The sequence below is a fragment of the Leopardus geoffroyi genome, chromosome A1 (genome assembly GCF_018350155.1).
Source record: "Leopardus geoffroyi isolate Oge1 chromosome A1, O.geoffroyi_Oge1_pat1.0, whole genome shotgun sequence".
NCBI lineage: Eukaryota > Metazoa > Chordata > Mammalia > Carnivora > Felidae > Leopardus > Leopardus geoffroyi.
In genome coordinates this window covers 450,312-467,707 of record NC_059326.1, presented here as the reverse complement: position 1 = coordinate 467,707, position 17,396 = coordinate 450,312, and the positions used below count along the sequence as shown (strand labels likewise).

Sequence of the window (17,396 nt, the reverse complement as noted above, 5' to 3'; positions counted from 1 at the left end):
ATTATCTCTGCTTTAAACTTCTGGTAGAACTCCCCTGGGAAGCCATCTGGTCCCGGACTCTTATTTGTTGGCAGGTTTTTGATGACTGATTCAATTTCTTCGCTGGTTATGGGTCTGTTCAAGCTTTCTATTTCCTCCTGAGTTTTGGAAGTGTGTGGGTGTTTAGGAATTTGTCCATTTCTTCTGGGTTGTCCAGTTTGTTGGCATGTATAATTTTTCATAGTATTCCCTGATAATTGCTTGTATCTCTGAGGGATTGGTTGTAATAATTCCCTTTTCATTCATGATTTTATCTATTTGGGTCATCTCCCTTTTCTTTTTGAGAAGCCTGGCTAGAGGTCTATCAATTTTGTTTATTGTTTCAAAAACCCAACTCTTGGTTTCATTGATCTGCTCTATAGTTTTGTTTATTTCTGCTCTGATCTTTATTATTGCTCTTATTCTGCTGGATTTGGGGTGTCTTTGCTGTTCTGCTTCTAGTTCCTTTAGGTGTGCTGTTCGATTTTGTACTTGGGATTTTGCTTGTTTCTTGAGATAGGCCTGGATTGCAATGTGTTTTCCTCTCAGGACTGCCTTTGCTGCATCCCAAAGCGTATGGATTGTTGTATTTTCATTTTCATTTGTTTCCATATATTTTTAAATTTCTTCTCTGATTGCCTGGTTGACCCATTCATTCTTTAGTAGGGTGTTCTTTAACCTCCATGCTTTTGGAGGTTTTCCAGACTTTTTCCTGTAATTGATTTCAAGTTTCATAGCATTGTGGTCTGAAAGTGTTCCTGGTGTGATCTCAATTCTTTTATACTTATGAAGGGCTGTTTTGTGACCCAGTATGTGATCTATCTTGGAGACTGTTCCATGTGCACTCGAGAAGAAAGTATATTCTGTTGCTTTGGGATGCAGAGTTCTAAATCTATCTGTCAAGTCCATCTGATCCAATGTATCATTCAGGGCCCTTGTTTCTTTATTGATCCTGTGTCTAGATGATCTATCCATTGTTATAAGTGGGATGTTAAAGTCCCCTGCAATTACCACATTCTTATCCAATAAGGTTGCTTATGTTTGTGAGTAGTTGTTTTATATATTTGGGGGCTTCCGTATTCGGCACATAGACATTTATAATTGTTAGCTCTTCCTGATGGATACTCCCTGTAATTATTTTATAGTGCCCTTCTTCATCTCTTGTTACAGCCTTTAATTTAAAGTCTAGTTTGTCTGATACAAGTATGGCTACTCCAGCTTCTTTTGACTCCCAGTGGCATGATAAATAGTTCTCCATCCCCTCCCTTTCAATCTGAAGGTGTCCTCAGGTAAAATGAGTCTCTTGTAGACAGAAAATAGATGGGTCTTGTTTTTTTTTTTTATCCATTCTGATACTCTATGTCTTTTGGTTGGCACATTTAGTCCATTTACGTTCAATATTATAGAAAGATATAGGTTAGAGTTGTTGTGATGTCTGTAGGTTTCATGCTTGTAGCGATGTCTATGGTACTTTGTCTCACAGGATCCCCCTTAGGATCTCTTGTAGGGCTGGTTTAGTGGTGACGAATTCCTTCAGTTTTTGTCTTTTTGGGAAGACCTTTATCTCTCCTTCTATTCTAAATGACAGACTTGCTGGGTAAAGGATTCTCAGCTGCATATTTTTTCTGTTCATCACATTGAAGATTTCCTGCCATTCCTTTCTGGCCTGCCAAGTTTCAGTAGAGAGATCCGTCACGAGTCTTATCAGTCTCCCTTTATATATTACAGCACGTTTATCCCTAGCTGCTTTCAGAATTTTCTCTTTATCCTTGTATTTTGCCTGTATGACTATGATATGTCATGCAGAAGATTGATTCAAGTTATGTCTGAAGGGAGTTCTCTGTGCCTCTTGGATTTCAATGCCTTTTTCCTTCCCCAGATCCGGGAAGTTCTCAGCTATTATTTCTTCAAGTACACCTTCAGCACCTTTCCCTCTCTCTTCCTCCTCTGGAAGACCAATTATGCATAGATTATTTCTCTTCAGTGCATCACTTAGTTCTCTAATTTTCCCCTCATACTCCTGAATTTTTTTTATCTTTTTCTCAGCTTCCTCGTTTTCCATAATTTTATCTTCTAGTTCACCTATTCTCTCCTCTGCCTCTTCAATCTGAGCCATGGTTGTCTCCATTTTATTTTGCAGTTCATTTATAGCATTTTTTAGCTCCTCCTGACTGTTCCTTAGTCCCTTGATCTCTGTAGTAATAGATTCTCTGCTACCCTCTATACTGTTTTCAAGCCCAGTGATTAATTTTATGACTATTATTCTAAATTCACTTTGTTATATTTAAATCCTTTTTGATCAGTTCATTAGCTGTTATTTCCTGGAGATTCTTTTGGGGGGAATTCTTCCGTTTTGTCATTTTGTATAGTCCTTGGAGTGGTGCGGAACTGCAGGGCACTTCCCCTGTGCTGTCTTGAATAACTTGTGTTGGTGGGCGGGGCCACAGTCAGACCTGATGTCTGCCCCCAGCCCACTGCTGGGGCCACAGTCAGACTGGTGTGTGCCTTCTCTTCCCCTCTCCTAGGGGCGGGATTCACTGTGGGGTGGCGTGGCCTGTCTGGGCTACTTGCACATTGCCAGGCTTCTGGTGCTGGGGATCTGGTGTATTAGCTTGGGTGGATTGGCAAGGTGCACAGAGGCGGCAGGGGCAGGCTTAGCTCGCTTATCCTTCGGAGATTCGCTTCGGGAGGGGCCCTGCGGCACCGGGAGGGAGTCAGGCCCACCGCCAGAGGGATGGATCCGCAGAAGCATAGCGTTGGGTGTTTGCATGGTGCAAGCAAGTTCCCTGGCAGGAACTGGTTCCCTTTGGGATTTTGGCTGGGGGATGAGCGAGGGAGATGGGGCTGGCGAATGCCTTTGTTCCCCGCCAAGCTGAGCTCTGTCGTCCAGGGCTCAACAACTCTCCCTCCCATTGTTTTCCAGCCTTCTCGCACTCCGAACAGAGCTGTTAGCTTATAACCTTCCAGATGTTACGTCCTGCTTGCTGTCGGAACACACTCCGTCTGGCCCCTCCCCTTTTGCAAGCCAGACTCGGGGCCTCTGCTTGGCTGGCAGGCCGCCCCTCCGCCCCGGCTCCCTCCTGCTAGTCCGTGGAGCGTGCACCGCCTCTCAGCCCTTCCTACCCTCTTCTGTGGGCCTCTCGTCTGTGCTTGGCTCCAGAGAATCTGTTCTGCTAGTCTTCTGGCAGTTTTCTGGGTTATTTAGGTAGGTGTAGGGGGAATCTGAGTGATCAGCAGTACTCGGTGAGCCCAACGTCCTCCTATGTTGCCATCTTCCCCTAACCCCCTGTAATTATTTCTTAAAGCAGACCATAGGATAAACTTTAAAGATATCAGGTTAAGGAATGAAAAATTTATTGTGTATACTTGAAATGTAAAATGACCTTAAGGAAAAAAAAAGTAATTATTAAAATACCAAAGTATAATACAAATTTAAAACAGAGATCTTAGTGTGAGAAAAATCAATGTTCACCACCATCCTATTTATTTAGATTCCATACATGTAAAGTTCATGTGTCATGACAACAATGCAAGTTTATTTGTTTATTTTTTTCTGTGGGAGAGAGAGACAGAGACAGAGCATGAGAGGCAGAGAGGGAGACACTGAATCGAAGCAGGCTCCAGGTTCTGAGCTGTCAGCACAGAGCCTGACGTGTGGCTCAAAATCACAAACCGTGAGATCATGACGTGGGCTGAAGTTGGACGCTTAACCAAATGAACCACCCAGGTGCCCTGATTTTTAGTTTACTTTTATATTAAGAAAGAAAAAGGGTTACCTGAACAATTCAAATGTATGTGAAAGTGGACCCATTTGCATTTAAACACATGAATCTTTAAGTATCCATATGCTCAAATACTGAAAATTTGAAACCATTTCACTTTTATTAAAACGATTTAAAGCTTATAGTCCAGCAGAAAAAGCACACGACTCAGATTGGAAATTTAGCAATCAGATGCATAGGTATGAATGCCAGCATCACTACTCACTGATATGGTGACCCTGGGCATGTCACTGGATCTAAATATCAATTTTCTTATTAGTAAAATGTGAATAATCTATTCGAAAGTTGGAAATGAATTATAAAATATGAATGCACACATGTGAAAGAAGCTTAAAAACCTGAAGTGCTATGTAATTGTTAGGTATCATCATCAAATATGTAATAAAAGTCTTGTGCAAGTAGAAACAAAAGACTTTTCTCTTTAATTTTTCCTCCCCCACCCCAAGAATGCGTTTTTTCAAAATATGCAGTTCTCTCTGAAGATTTTGCATGAAACTCAAGTACTACCTCAGTATACTGGAAAGATACACTGTTACTGTGAAAGGGTAAATTAGCTGGGCTGTAAACAAATTTGCTAAGGAAATATCTAACATATTGGAAAACAAGCTGCCTTACTTGTTTGTGTACGAACAGGGCTGCCAATTACAAGTAAGTGGTACCATTAAGGCACCAAAAGCCAAATCTCTACCTGGAAATATTTTTTGATTATTCAAGTTAATAAATATACTTTAAAGTAAAAATTCTTATTCATTCATTCATTCATTCATTCATTCATTTATTCATTTATTTTTGAGAAAGCACACACATGTGTGCATGTGCAAGTCGGGGAAAGGCAAAGAGAGAATCCCAAGCAGGCTCCATGCTGTCAGCACAGAGCCTGATGTGGGTCTGGATCTCACAAAATCATGACCCAAGCTGAAATCAAGAGTCGATGCTTAACCAGCTGAGCCACCCAGGCCCCTGTTTAAGTTCTCTCTACACCCAACATGGGGCTCAAACTTATGACCCCAAGATTAAGAGTCACACACTCTGACTCAGCCAGGTGCCCTGGAAATAAAAATTGTTATTATGAATAAATGTATAATGTATCTGGTCTTCCTACAAGACTGAACTCATTAATACATGTTTTAATCAAACTTTCATGTATTTATACTCTAAAGATCACTTAACATTATAACATTTAGCCTTAAAGTAGTCACAAAAGTATACCAGACTCACCTTAATACTGCCGCCAACAACTTCCATTACCTTGCCTCGATACCACATAGTATCTGATCCTCTTACTGCACAGGCTTCTCCTTTTTTCCAGAAATAAGGCTCCAAAAGACCAAGGCATTTTAAACTACTTTGAATTTCACTCATCATTTTTGTTAGCTCAAATTCTGAAGAAATTATTAAAAATGGAAAGCATTTAGGAAGAATTTCCTCCCATTTTCAATATGAAATCATCAATAACCTTTAATAATCTCATCACCGGGATAACAGTATAAGGAACTACTAGAGCTTTAATAAAAATATAACTCCTTCGGTAGCTTCCATACGTTTCAAAACATGGAACTAACAGCATGTAAATAATTATTCTGATCTCTGGTTATAAATGTAAGCATTATTTTGGGAATAAAGCATGGTTAAAAGCTCTAAACACATTAACAGATAGCCTAATATAAAAGAACTACCACGTTAAGATAATGTCATTTTACCAGCATACTTTAGTAAAGTAGAACACAAGTCAGGTGTTACTTGATGCTTAGATGGACACAACATAATTCTGGGATATAAAATTAAAATTCTAATGTTGCTATTTGCTGCTAATTGGCTCATCATTTCCACAGTAAATACATATCCCCATAACTGATACCACTGAAGGCAAAGTATGGGGGCAAATGCCACATCAGTTCTACCACTTTAGTTGTGTGATCTTGTTTCTTTACCTCCATGAGCCTCAGTTTAATCTGTAAACCTGGTATGACAGAACCTGTCTCCATTATCAGTATTGCGGGGGATTAAATGTAAAACATCTAGCACATTGCCTGACAACGTTAACAGTCAACCAGCTTTAGCTATGACTATTCACTTCTAGAATAGCAAATTGCACAGATTTGTTTTGTGTTTGAATTAGAAAAACAGGGTTTAGGAGGTCAACAAATGAGACAAAAATTTCAACAAATGCATAGCCATCATACCCCTATCCATAGCTGGAATACTTATTATGGAGCTAATGGACTTAAATACCCATGAGTGCTAGAGCTGCTGTTAGTTACAAAGTATGCTGGATGCACCCAGGTTGTAGTAAGGAAACATCTGTACATAAGCCTAAAGAGATAGCAGGAAGGAGATGAATATTCTCAAAGGGCTCCCAATCTCCAGTCATTCGTTGTGGTTTCTTTCCTCATTCTACAGAATATGAACTTTTGTATTCTTTTCTCTTAGAGAGCTCCCAAACTTGCATAAGTGCCAGGGCCTACAAACCTGGAACCAGCTCCATGTTTTTCTTATGCCCAGTGTCTATCCCTGATGTCTCAACAAATTATTTTTATGTGAAAAGCACTTTGCATGAGTTATTTTCACAAAAAACCTGTGAAAATGAGGTTAAACCTTGCCCAAGGTATTTCAATCTATGTATACTTCATAGAGAACTGGGCTGCTAGCTACTACTTTTAGTGATCAATCAATCCCACATAACATAAAAGATATTACCTGACAACTTAGGTACTACAAATATAGTTCCATCATCGCCAATGCAGCTGACTGTTGCCTCAAATACTTTCATGTTAGGAATAGCTGGTGGTTTATAGCATCCAGTGGTTCTTGGTTCTGGAATTTTCTGCTTAAATTCAGATACCTTGTGTTCACTGATAACATCAGCAGCTTTTTTGTCAGGGTCAAAGTTAGTCTTAATACACTTTGTAACCATTGAATCTTCTTGTTCTGGGGGGATTTCCAAAGACTTCTCAGATGAATGGCTGTTATTTAATTTTTTAATTCTGTAACATCCAAAAAATAATATATCTAAACATGAGCAAATAAAAACATTCTTTGGAAAACGATATAAAGAGAGTCCTTCAAATATACTAGAAATTTAAAGAAAATATTTGTTCTAGTCTAGGATACAGTAGTCTAATTTGTTACATAAAAAAGAGCATAATTTAAGTTATAATAAAAATTGTTTTAAATTATAAATCAGCTTGAGAAAAAAGTAATATAATTTCACTTAAATGTTTTAAATTACTGTCTCATATTTACATGTTATTCTGTCTTAAAATCTCAAAGTATATTACAAGTATTGTACAATTAACTAGATCTTAAAGGGAAATACAACATCTTCAGGCTGATTCTAATTTAGTCCACAGACAGAACATACACACATTCTATCAAAATAATACAAATAATAAGTCCCTTAAAAATAATTCAGCACTACTGAGATAGTGTCAGTGGTAATAAGCTATAACTCCTAATTTTTGTACTTCCTGTCATTCCCTTCCAGTTAAAAAAATGTACGCCTACTATAAAAAAAACCTATAGGAAATATTGTTTATTTTCATAGAATTGTAGGTTTTTGTTTCTTCTACTTTCTTGTATTTTCTTAAAAAAAAAAAAAGGAGATAAGCACTTGTGAGACAGCTACATAATTCTTCAACTAACATCGTTCCCACTTGGACTTCAGCCTTCAGACAGCTGATAGTTTTAGTGCCGTAAAAGCAGTAAAGAACATCACGGTGGTACTTGTTAGCAGTATTAACTTGCCTAGCACTTTCCACTTTACCATTCTTTTACCAAGGAATTGCTTTAGCCTAAAGCCAGTGAACCTGAAAAGAGACACGTGCAGGATATCTTTACGCAGAGCCTTGCTGTATGCCAGTACACGCTACCATGCTTACCTAACTACTTCATGCCCCATTTTATTTTTGATTTCTCATTCTCCTACCATTACATCAGGACTGGGGTCCTGGCCCAAATAAGTTAATTTATAATAGTGCAAGATAAAAAAAGAGATCTGGCCATGTATGGTACAAAGTGGCTACTTGGAACATGTGTTTGCAGTTCTAATAGGCTTTGTATCTAGAAGGCAAGAAATAAAAAACAGCAGCTAGGGCTATAGCAATATCCTCATCCTTTGCCTCTTGTACCAATGGTACCTTAAACCACAAACTTAGTACCTGAAAGGTCTTTAAATTTAAATATTGTTCAATTACTTTTCTGCTATCCATTCGTGTTTCACATAAACACATTTTGGTATATACCTACCACAATTTCCAACATAAAGCTTCAACATTTCTGTCTAAGCAAATGATGGCAAAGGGCTCAGATATGGTACCCAGTATGTAATTCTCTTTTCCTTTGGTTTAGAGTGTAAATGCCAAAGCAAAAGGGAAAACATAAAAACAGAAATGTCAGTAGGGATTTAAAGATGTAAGAGCTAATGAGCCTGAATAAAGAAATAAGTAATCCTGAATGAATTTATTTCTGAGCTGGCTTCTCAAGGTTAAGTTTGTAAATCATTAGGAGCAAACAAGATGAAATTCAGGTTTGAAAGCACACAGATATAAGGATTTACACAGGCAAGTAAGAAGCCTTCATTATAAACTGGTGTTAAAAAAAAAAAGTATATACCTCCTTTCTCTCAAAGCCAAACCCTTTTTAATCAAATATTTAGAAACATCGACACGCTCTCCTTTCTCATCTCTGCAGAAAATTTTCACAGGTAATGGCCATGTTGTATTGTTTTCCTGCAGTGATTTAAGAAAACAGTAAATATGAAATACTAAAAGGAAACCTTATAAAGAACATACTTCTCACAGGCATTTCCTCCACATTTATCCAAAAATAAATTTCCAACCTAGTAAAGTTATTTTGGTACCTGACTCTATCAGAGAGAAAATAACATGGAAGAGAGTCAAGTGGGACAGATAGTTGGTTTGTGAAATGTGTCAGGAAGACCTCACTGTCTTATCTTGTTTTAAAGTTTATTTATTTTGAGAAAGACACTGAGTAAGCAGGTGTGCATGAGTGGGGGAGAGGCAGAGAGGGAGGGACAGAGAAGAGACAGAGACAGAGAGCAGGTTCTGCAACATCAGCGCAGAGCCCAAAGCAGGGTTCAAACCCACGAACTGCGAGATCATGACCTCAGTCAAAGTTGGACGCTCAACTGACTGAGCCACCCAGGCACCCCAGGAAGACTTCACTGTCAAGGTGAAACATGGGTGTATCTGTCAGGGGGGGCAGACTGCAAACTTTTCTTTCAGCCCAGAACAGGCTGGGGGAACATAAATTACAAATTTGTCTATCTTCCTAAACCGTTTGCAAATTATAGAACTGAAATGTATTTTCCCAGGTGTGCTGTGTGTGTGTGTGTGTGTGTGTGTGTGTGTGTAAAGAAAGGAAAGTGCTGCAAGGCCTATATACTCTGCTTCACATGGAATTAGGAAAATAGAGAAAGTACACATAGAAAAAGTAACACGGAAAAATTACCTAAGAAAATTCTAATCATTAACACAATAAAAGGTATCCCATTGGAATAAAAGTAAAGAAAGAATACTTTTAAGGGTTCTGAAAAATATATCCCTCTTCTCAAACCTATACTTACACAAACACCCATTTTTATGCATACAATCAATATGATTTCACTAGAAGACTAACTCTTCAGTTTGTAAAGAATAGCAAAAGGCTTTAGAAATGCTCTCTAGCATGTTTTTTGACATGCAAATTATCAACTCAAGATTATTACTTTAGAAATGTTTTGATTAATTCATATAATCATCTATGGGGTATCTATAATAAACAGGTGTTATAACTTGAAATAAGACCAAAAATGCTGTCAAAAAATCCAAATAGTTTGCTGTTATTTTCTCAACAATAAATTGTAGAAAACATCATTGTAACTGTTTAGCCCACTACACACCTGTAAGATTATGGTTGCTATAGCTCCAGTCAGGTACAATGAAAGACAGTCACAAGCTGTAGCTGTCCACTTGTCACTCCCACCAGTTGGTCTAAAACAACAAAAACAGACAACTTGTTTTATAACAAATAGCGTAAGATACAGAAATATAAAAGAACCACTATATGTATATATTCATATATATATGAACAAACTTCATATGTAGTGAGAAATCAATTAAAGCATGGCTTCTGTTATTTTCATAATTTTCTTCTGTTTTCATAGACTTTTGCTTATTCCTCTCTATTCTACTTAGGGATCATATCATATGCTAACATGTATATCTGTTCTGCAGCTACACTGAGAACCCTTAAAAAGGTAATGTTTTATGTACTTTTTTTTTTTTTTTACCTATTATGTACATTTCATACATGCTGAGTAGACTATAAACTCTTGAGAGTGGGGATAATGTATTATGTGTTATGTCCATCATCATATCCCTAATGCCTAGGATAGTGCCTGGCACACAGAAAGCACTTTAAAACTATTTAATGGAAATTTGAAAAGAACAATCCCTTTGCAATAATGATTCCACTGCCCAAACATTTTTGAAAGCTTTTTTCTGGAATTTAAATCTAATATGAATTGCTACCCATGAATATTAGCCTCAATAATTCATGGACAATTTATTTTTAATATTCATGGTAAAAATGTTCAATAGGGGCGCCTGCGTGGCTCAGCTGGTTAAGCATCTGACTTTATTTATTTATTTATTTATTTATTTATTTACTTATTTAAATCCAAGTTAGTTAACATATAGTGTAATAATGATTTCAGGAATAGCATCCAGCTCTTGATTTCGGCTCAGGCCAGGATCTCACTCACAATCATGAGATCAAATCCTGTGTCAGGCCCTGCACTGAGCGTGGAGCCTGCACAGGATTCTTTCTTTCCCTCTCTCTCTGCCCCCTCCCGCTCATGCGTGCACTCTCTCAAAATAAGTAAACGTTTAAAAAAATGTGCAATGAATATTGACAGGTCAATGAAAAGCAGAATATTCAATTTCCTCGTCTATTTTAGTTTGTGGAATTGAAACCGACTGACTTTCCATCAAATCCGCCTCCAAAGAATAAAGAACTAGTACCATGAAAGAGATTACAAGTATCATAATGCAGGCTCTAAAGGTTCTCTATACATGATTTCTAGATATGGAGTTTCAATGGAGTCGACCCATCGGGTAAACAACTAACCTGGCCAATCTTTTCACATTAATGAGTGAACAAAACCAACTGTGCATGTAGTTTGACCAAGTAGGATTTAGTAAATATGCTACACTATTTACTAAGAAGCCCAAATGATGTTCTTAAGAATGAAGAATTTAAATTATCAGTGACTCTTAGAATTAGTTGCGGTTTTCAAAATTTATTATGACGATATTCAGATAAAAATCAGTGTTAACAGGGGTACCTGGGTGGCTCAGTTGGTTGAGTGTCTGACTTTGGCTCAGGTCATGATCTCGAGGCTCATGAGTTTGAGACCCACATCGGGCTTGCTGCTACTAGCCTCTTAGTGCAGAGCTCACTTCGGATCCTCAGTCCCCTTCTCTCTGCCCCTTCCCCACATGCACTCTCCCCCAAATAAATATTTAAAAATAATCAGTGTTAACATTAAGATTTTCTTATGCTCTATTATGAATATACATTTTGTAAATATTAACTTCTAAGATTATGAAGTATTTACAACATTAAAAAATTCTTTGGTCTGTATTCATACAACTCTGTTTCAGTTGGGAAAGATGAAAAGGCTCTGGAAATGGATAGTGGTAAAGGTTGCACAACATTGTGAATGTGTTTAATACAACTGAAATGTACACTAAAAATGGCAAAATACATATGTTTTGTATATTTTACTATAAGAAAAAGATTTTTCAGAAGGGTAGTAAATCATAGTGATTAGAGCTCCAATTCTTCTTTTAAAATATCTACCTATTTATTTGTCTATAGCAGGGGAGGGACAGAGAGAGGCAGAGAGAGAATCCCAAGCAGGCTCTGGACTGTCACCACAGAGCCTGACTTGGGGCCTGATCTCACAAATTGTGAGATCATGACCTGAGCCAAAACCAAGAGTCAGGCGTTTAACCAAGCCACCCAGGCACTTTGCTCCAATTCTAAATTCAGACTTGTTTATAATCCTAGCTCAAAAGTTAATAGGTGTATTACTCTGGAAAATAACCTCTTGAAGACTCAATTTTCTTATCTATAAATAATACCTTATCTATAGCTTAAAGGTTTATTGTGAGGATTAACTAGAGTAATGCCTGTAAGACAATTAACACAGGGTCCATAAGTGCTAAAGGTTAGCCAGTATTAGACTCATGAAATAATGGTATTCCATTTGAGTCCAAAAGATATAATTCAAGGTGTGTATAGGAACACATTCTCTACATTATTGGATACAATTAAAGGATTGATGAATTCTGTTCAATTGCTCTGATTGAACTGTTCAAGGTAGAACTGAAAATTAGGATAAAATATTTTTTTAATTTTTAAAAAGTTTGTTTTTGAGAGAAAGTGCATGAGCAGGGGAGGGGGAGACACAGCATGTGAAGCAGGCTCTGCGCTGACAAAGAGTGCCCAATGTAGGGCTCAAGCTCATGAGCCATGACATCATGACCTGAGCCAAAGTCAGACGCTTAACTGACTGAGCCACCCAGGCATCCCCAGGATAAGAATTTTTAGGATGGTTGGCCTGAAATTTCCATTCCAGGGCATTAAATTCTTTCAATTTATAGAACAAATTTATTGATGTGGCCCCAGAGTCACTCTTAGTAATCGCAGACAGTGGAAAAGGTACCTGTAAGATTAATGTTCTGTGCAAACAGGCAGATTATGGAAACTACTATTGATAAGCTCTTCAAGAACATTAAATAAATGGTCTACCAGCAATTAGAACAGAAAGGGGTCACTAAGAATAAAGTATCCTATTGTGGAGACCAATTTTAATACAGTGTAGGGAAATACTAGTGACTGAAAGAGATGTGCTCCACAGCAGTGACGTCAGCTGGTCTTGACTGTTCATTTATTAGGGCTGGTATAAAAAGAATTACTGTCATGATGCCCCTAAGATCTCTGAGTTCCAATTCTAAGATTCCATAAATCTCTTATTTTTATTAAAGTATAATTAACAAAGTTATGTTAGTTTCTAGTGTACAACATATTGATTCAATAATTCCATACATTACTCAGTTCTCACCCTGGTAAGTTTGTCACCACACAACATTATCATAACATTATTGACTATATTCCCTATACTGACTTTTCATCTCCATGAATTTTATGAAGGGAGTTTTTTTAATTTCATTTCCCTTTATTTTATAAAGGGAAGTTTATACTTCCTAATCCCCCTTTATAAAATTCTATAATTCTTATTACAAAGAATTAGATTTATTTCCATGGATTTATCAATGAAGAAATGTGCCCTACAAACAGAAAACTGCCACTTCTGTATTTTTCAAAAAGAAATCTGAGGATAATACATACCCATATTAAGTCTCATAGGAATCTTCTATGAACAGTTATATACAAAAAAATTGGGACAAATGGATAAATTCTTAGAGACATAGAATCTTCCAAGACATAGTCAGGAAGAAATAATCTGAACAGACCGACTGGTGGTAATGAAAGTGAGGCAATAAAAACAAACAAACAAACAAAACAAAAAACCCCCAAACCTCTCAACAAACAAAAGTCTAGGACCAGATGACCATACAGGTGAATTCTTCCAAACATTTAAGAAAGGGATAATAATATTTACCCTCAAACTATTTCAAAAGTTAAAAAGGAAGGAATACTTCCAAACTCATTCTGTAAGGCCAGCATTACTCTGGTACAATGGGATATCACTTCACACATCTTCTTCATCCACTCATCTACAGGTTGACAGGTTGCTTTCCTACCTTGGTGAGGCTACTGTAAACAATGCTGAAATGAACATAGGGGTGTGTATGTCTTTTTGAATCAGTGTTTCAGTTGTGTTTTGATAAATACCTAGAAGTGGAATTGCAGGATCATATACTAGTTCTCTCTTAAGTTTCTGAGGAATCTCTTTGGTGTTTTCCATAGTGACTGCACCAACTTATATTCCAACCAATAGTACATCAGTTTCCCTTTTCTCTACATCCTCACCAACATTTGTTATTTCTTGTCATTTTGATAATAGCTATTCTAACACGTGTGAAGAGATATCCTATTGTGGTTTGACCGTCTGTAAGTCTTCTTTAGAAAAAATGATCTATGTGTAAGACCTGAAACCATAAAAACTCTAGAAAAGAACACAGGCAGTAATTCCTCTGACATTGCCCATAGCAACATTTTTCTAGAGATGTCTCCTGAGGCAAGGGAAACAAAAGCAAAATTAAACTTTGAGGACTACATCAAAATAAAAAGCTTTTGTATGGCAAAGGAAACAACCATCAAAACAAAAAGACAACTTACTGAATGGGAGAACATATTTGCAAATGATACATCATCATGTTTTAAATGAAAGAAAATTTCCTGTGCTTTTAGAAGGAAGAGGTAGATCACTATTGCTTTCCTAGCTTCATGGCTCTAGAACTCTCTGGTGCTGTTCTCCCAAAGTGACAGAAAATATGGCTTCATACTTTGATATCTTGCTCCTCTCCCCTACTTTTATCCGCATCTTTTTTTTCCTTTGCCCCAGTGTCTGTCTTGCTCAAATTAGGCTCTATCCCCAACAGTTTCTGCTCAGTGTGAGGTCGCGGAAGAGAGCATCAGTTTACTTCCAAAGGTTATATGGCTAAGGTTCCAGCACCACAAAAATGCGGCACATTATAGATCTCTCACACCCAATTATGAAGAGCATCTTGCATTATTCCCTTCTTGGTCTCGGTTGTTGTTCTCAGATTGGCTTGCATGCTCCAGTGAAAACCTGTTGCCAATTCCTATTCTCAGAGCTGTTAGAATCCCAGTCAGCCTTCCTTCCACACAAATGCCGATAACCCTAAGGGTCCATAAGGGCATGGTGTACCACATGGTGTACTTGTTTGTATTTGGGGTTTACAGAGGGAAACCTAGTTGTCTCCTTAGGTTTTAGAGATCGACTGTGCTGTCTTTACTTTTGCTATCCAAACTGCTCTGTGTTTATGGTAGAATTCTACTAGATTCAAAAAGTATTTCATGCCACTTTCAGAATCCTAATTCACTTTTTGGTAATTTATATATTTTTAGCTTTCCATGCAATGCTAAGCTTATAAAATATACTTTATTTCTATCTGCCTATATCCTTCAAGTTTTTAATAATTTAACAGTTTGAATCTACCTAGATACCCATGATACTCACCTATCTATATTCCTTGGTACCTCTAAAGTTTATGTGCTCCAAATTTTTATCTTTCCCTCTTCTTAAAACCTCAAAATTAACTAGATTTTAAAATAACTGCTTATTTGTGTGTTTTTTGGGGGGGGGGAAGGGAGGGAGGGAAAAAATACGAGTGGGGGAAGGGTAGAGAGAGGGGGGACAGAGGATCCAAAGTGGGCTCTGTGCTGACAGCAGAGAGCCCGAGGTGGGGCTTGAACTCATGAACCGTGAGATCATGACCTGAGCTGAAGTCAGTCACTTAACCAACTAAGCCACCCAGGCGCCCCCCAAATTAACTAGATTTATGAAATTTCAGAATTCTAGTAAAATTAAAACTGACAAGAACCCAACAAAAAAGAAAAATACTTGTAATTATTCAATAATGAGAAAATTTACTCAGCTAAAAACTACCTTATATCAACAAGAGAGCATTCCAAAGATAATCTTCCCATTGTCCTTAGGTTTTCTTGAAGCTCTCGTAAACAGGTAATATTCACTACTAGTTCAACACCCACGTCATACAGCAAAACCTATGAAAATAGTAACTTTGAGTCTGTGGAAAGACAGTATTTCAAAATGTTTTTCACAAATTGAATAGCATAATAAAAATTAGATTTAAAAAATTTCAAGATAAAAATACTGAATCCATTCACCTTCACAATTATATTTTTAACTCTGCATTTACCTCTACCAATGTGTCTGTAACCATTCTGATGATCTGGCCTCTTTGCCACTGATTTTGATCTGGGATCCTAACCGCACAGTGCATATCATTTTCCCATTTAACGGGTTCCCATTTCGAGTCTTCATAAGCAGCTACCATCTTTTCTTGTAAACTGTATAGAGAAAAAAAATTAACTTTCAAACCTTTTCTTACAACACCTAAGTCTCTAACCACGTCTTCTACTGTCCCCCCTTTCTCACTCTACTCAAGCCAAACTGGATACCTTGTTTTTCCTTGAATACCCAAGCACATTTCCACTGCAGGGCCTTTGAACTTGTTCTTCCCTCTGCATGAGATGATCTTCCTCCAGATACCCTCATGGTTTACTCCCTCTCTTCCTTTAGGATCCATTTCAAATGTCATAGTCTTTTTGAGGCCTTCCCTGATTATCCAAAATTGCCTTCCTCCTCAACTGCTTTTACTCTACTGTCTTTATCACCATCTACTACAGTAAATATTTTGTCTATTGTCTCTCTACCAGAATTTAAGCTTGATGACACCAAAGACTTGTAAATGTTTTTACCACTGTATCCCCAACACCTACAATACTGGTTGTCAAAAATAGGTGTTCAATAAGTATTTGGGGAATGACTAATTCTAATATAGTGAAAATTGCCAGTAAATACACTATTTGTATACTTCTAACCAGTGTTTAAGTGACTGTTTAACTGAAATAATTTTGCTTTTAAAATTCTACACTTGTGATTTCTAGATTTTTGAAACAAAATATAGAAAAAAGCCCATATGCAATCCATGTTTTCCTTATATGTTATACCTGTTAAGTAAGTTTTCTGTTAATAACCACTGAACATAAATCTTCTCAGGAGATATCACATTACAGATATGTACAGGTAGTTCCTTATTATAAAGTGATTGGAGATTCTCATTAGGTAGACATTTTATAGATACAGGATTTAAGCTGTTTACTTCATTTGAAATAATTTCTTCTGGAGAAGGATCCCACACTTCACTATGTTTTGTGGAATTATCCTTGAGGGTATACCTGGAAGATAACAAAACCCATTAGCAAAAATAGTTTGCAAAATATTCATATTTGTATTTGCTTAGATCTAGAGATGAACAAGTTTTTTTTTTTTAAACGTTTATTTTTGAGAGACAGAGAGATATAGAGCATGAGCAGGGGAGGGGCAGAGAGAGAGAGGGAGACACAGAATCTGAGGCAGGCTCCAGGTTCTGAGCTGTCAGCACAGAGCCCAATGTGGGGCTCGGACCCATGAACCGCAAGATCATGACCTGAGCCAAAGTCGGGAGCTTAACCAGCTGAGCCACTCAGGTACCCCTAGAGATGAACAAGTTTTAGCTATGATTCGCTGCTTCCCAGTTTTCATATTAACAGCAATTTTAGTTTCTTTTTTTAAAAAGGGCTAACTATTACCAAAGTAAGTACAAAAACCACCCTTAAAAGCCAAACTTTCTCTTTTTTTTTTTTTTTTTGAGTGAGCAAGAGCATGAGTGGGGGGAGGGGCGGAGAGAGAGGGAGAAAGAATCCCAAGCAGGCTCCACACTCAGTATTGAGTCCAGCATGGGACTTGATCCCACAACCCTGTGATCATGACCTGAGCTGAAATCAAGAGCTGGATGCTCAACCAACGGAGCC

General features: G+C 37.5%; 1 protein-coding gene across 2 annotated transcripts in view; it reads right to left on the bottom strand.

The window, feature by feature from the left end:
- Positions 1-17,396, bottom strand: part of RNF17 (ring finger protein 17) — a 115,029-nt gene that overhangs the window by 33,623 nt on the left and 64,010 nt on the right. For both annotated transcript variants that reach the window (XM_045443759.1, XM_045443764.1), the window contains exons 21-27: positions 16,554-16,781; positions 15,740-15,890; positions 15,466-15,584; positions 9,700-9,790; positions 8,412-8,527; positions 6,498-6,784; positions 5,019-5,182 (exon numbers count right to left, since the gene is read on the bottom strand). In XM_045443759.1, coding sequence (XP_045299715.1) covers positions 5,019-5,182; positions 6,498-6,784; positions 8,412-8,527; positions 9,700-9,790; positions 15,466-15,584; positions 15,740-15,890; positions 16,554-16,781 — 1,156 coding nt within the window. The remainder of the gene's footprint in view (positions 1-5,018; positions 5,183-6,497; positions 6,785-8,411; positions 8,528-9,699; positions 9,791-15,465; positions 15,585-15,739; positions 15,891-16,553; positions 16,782-17,396) is intronic.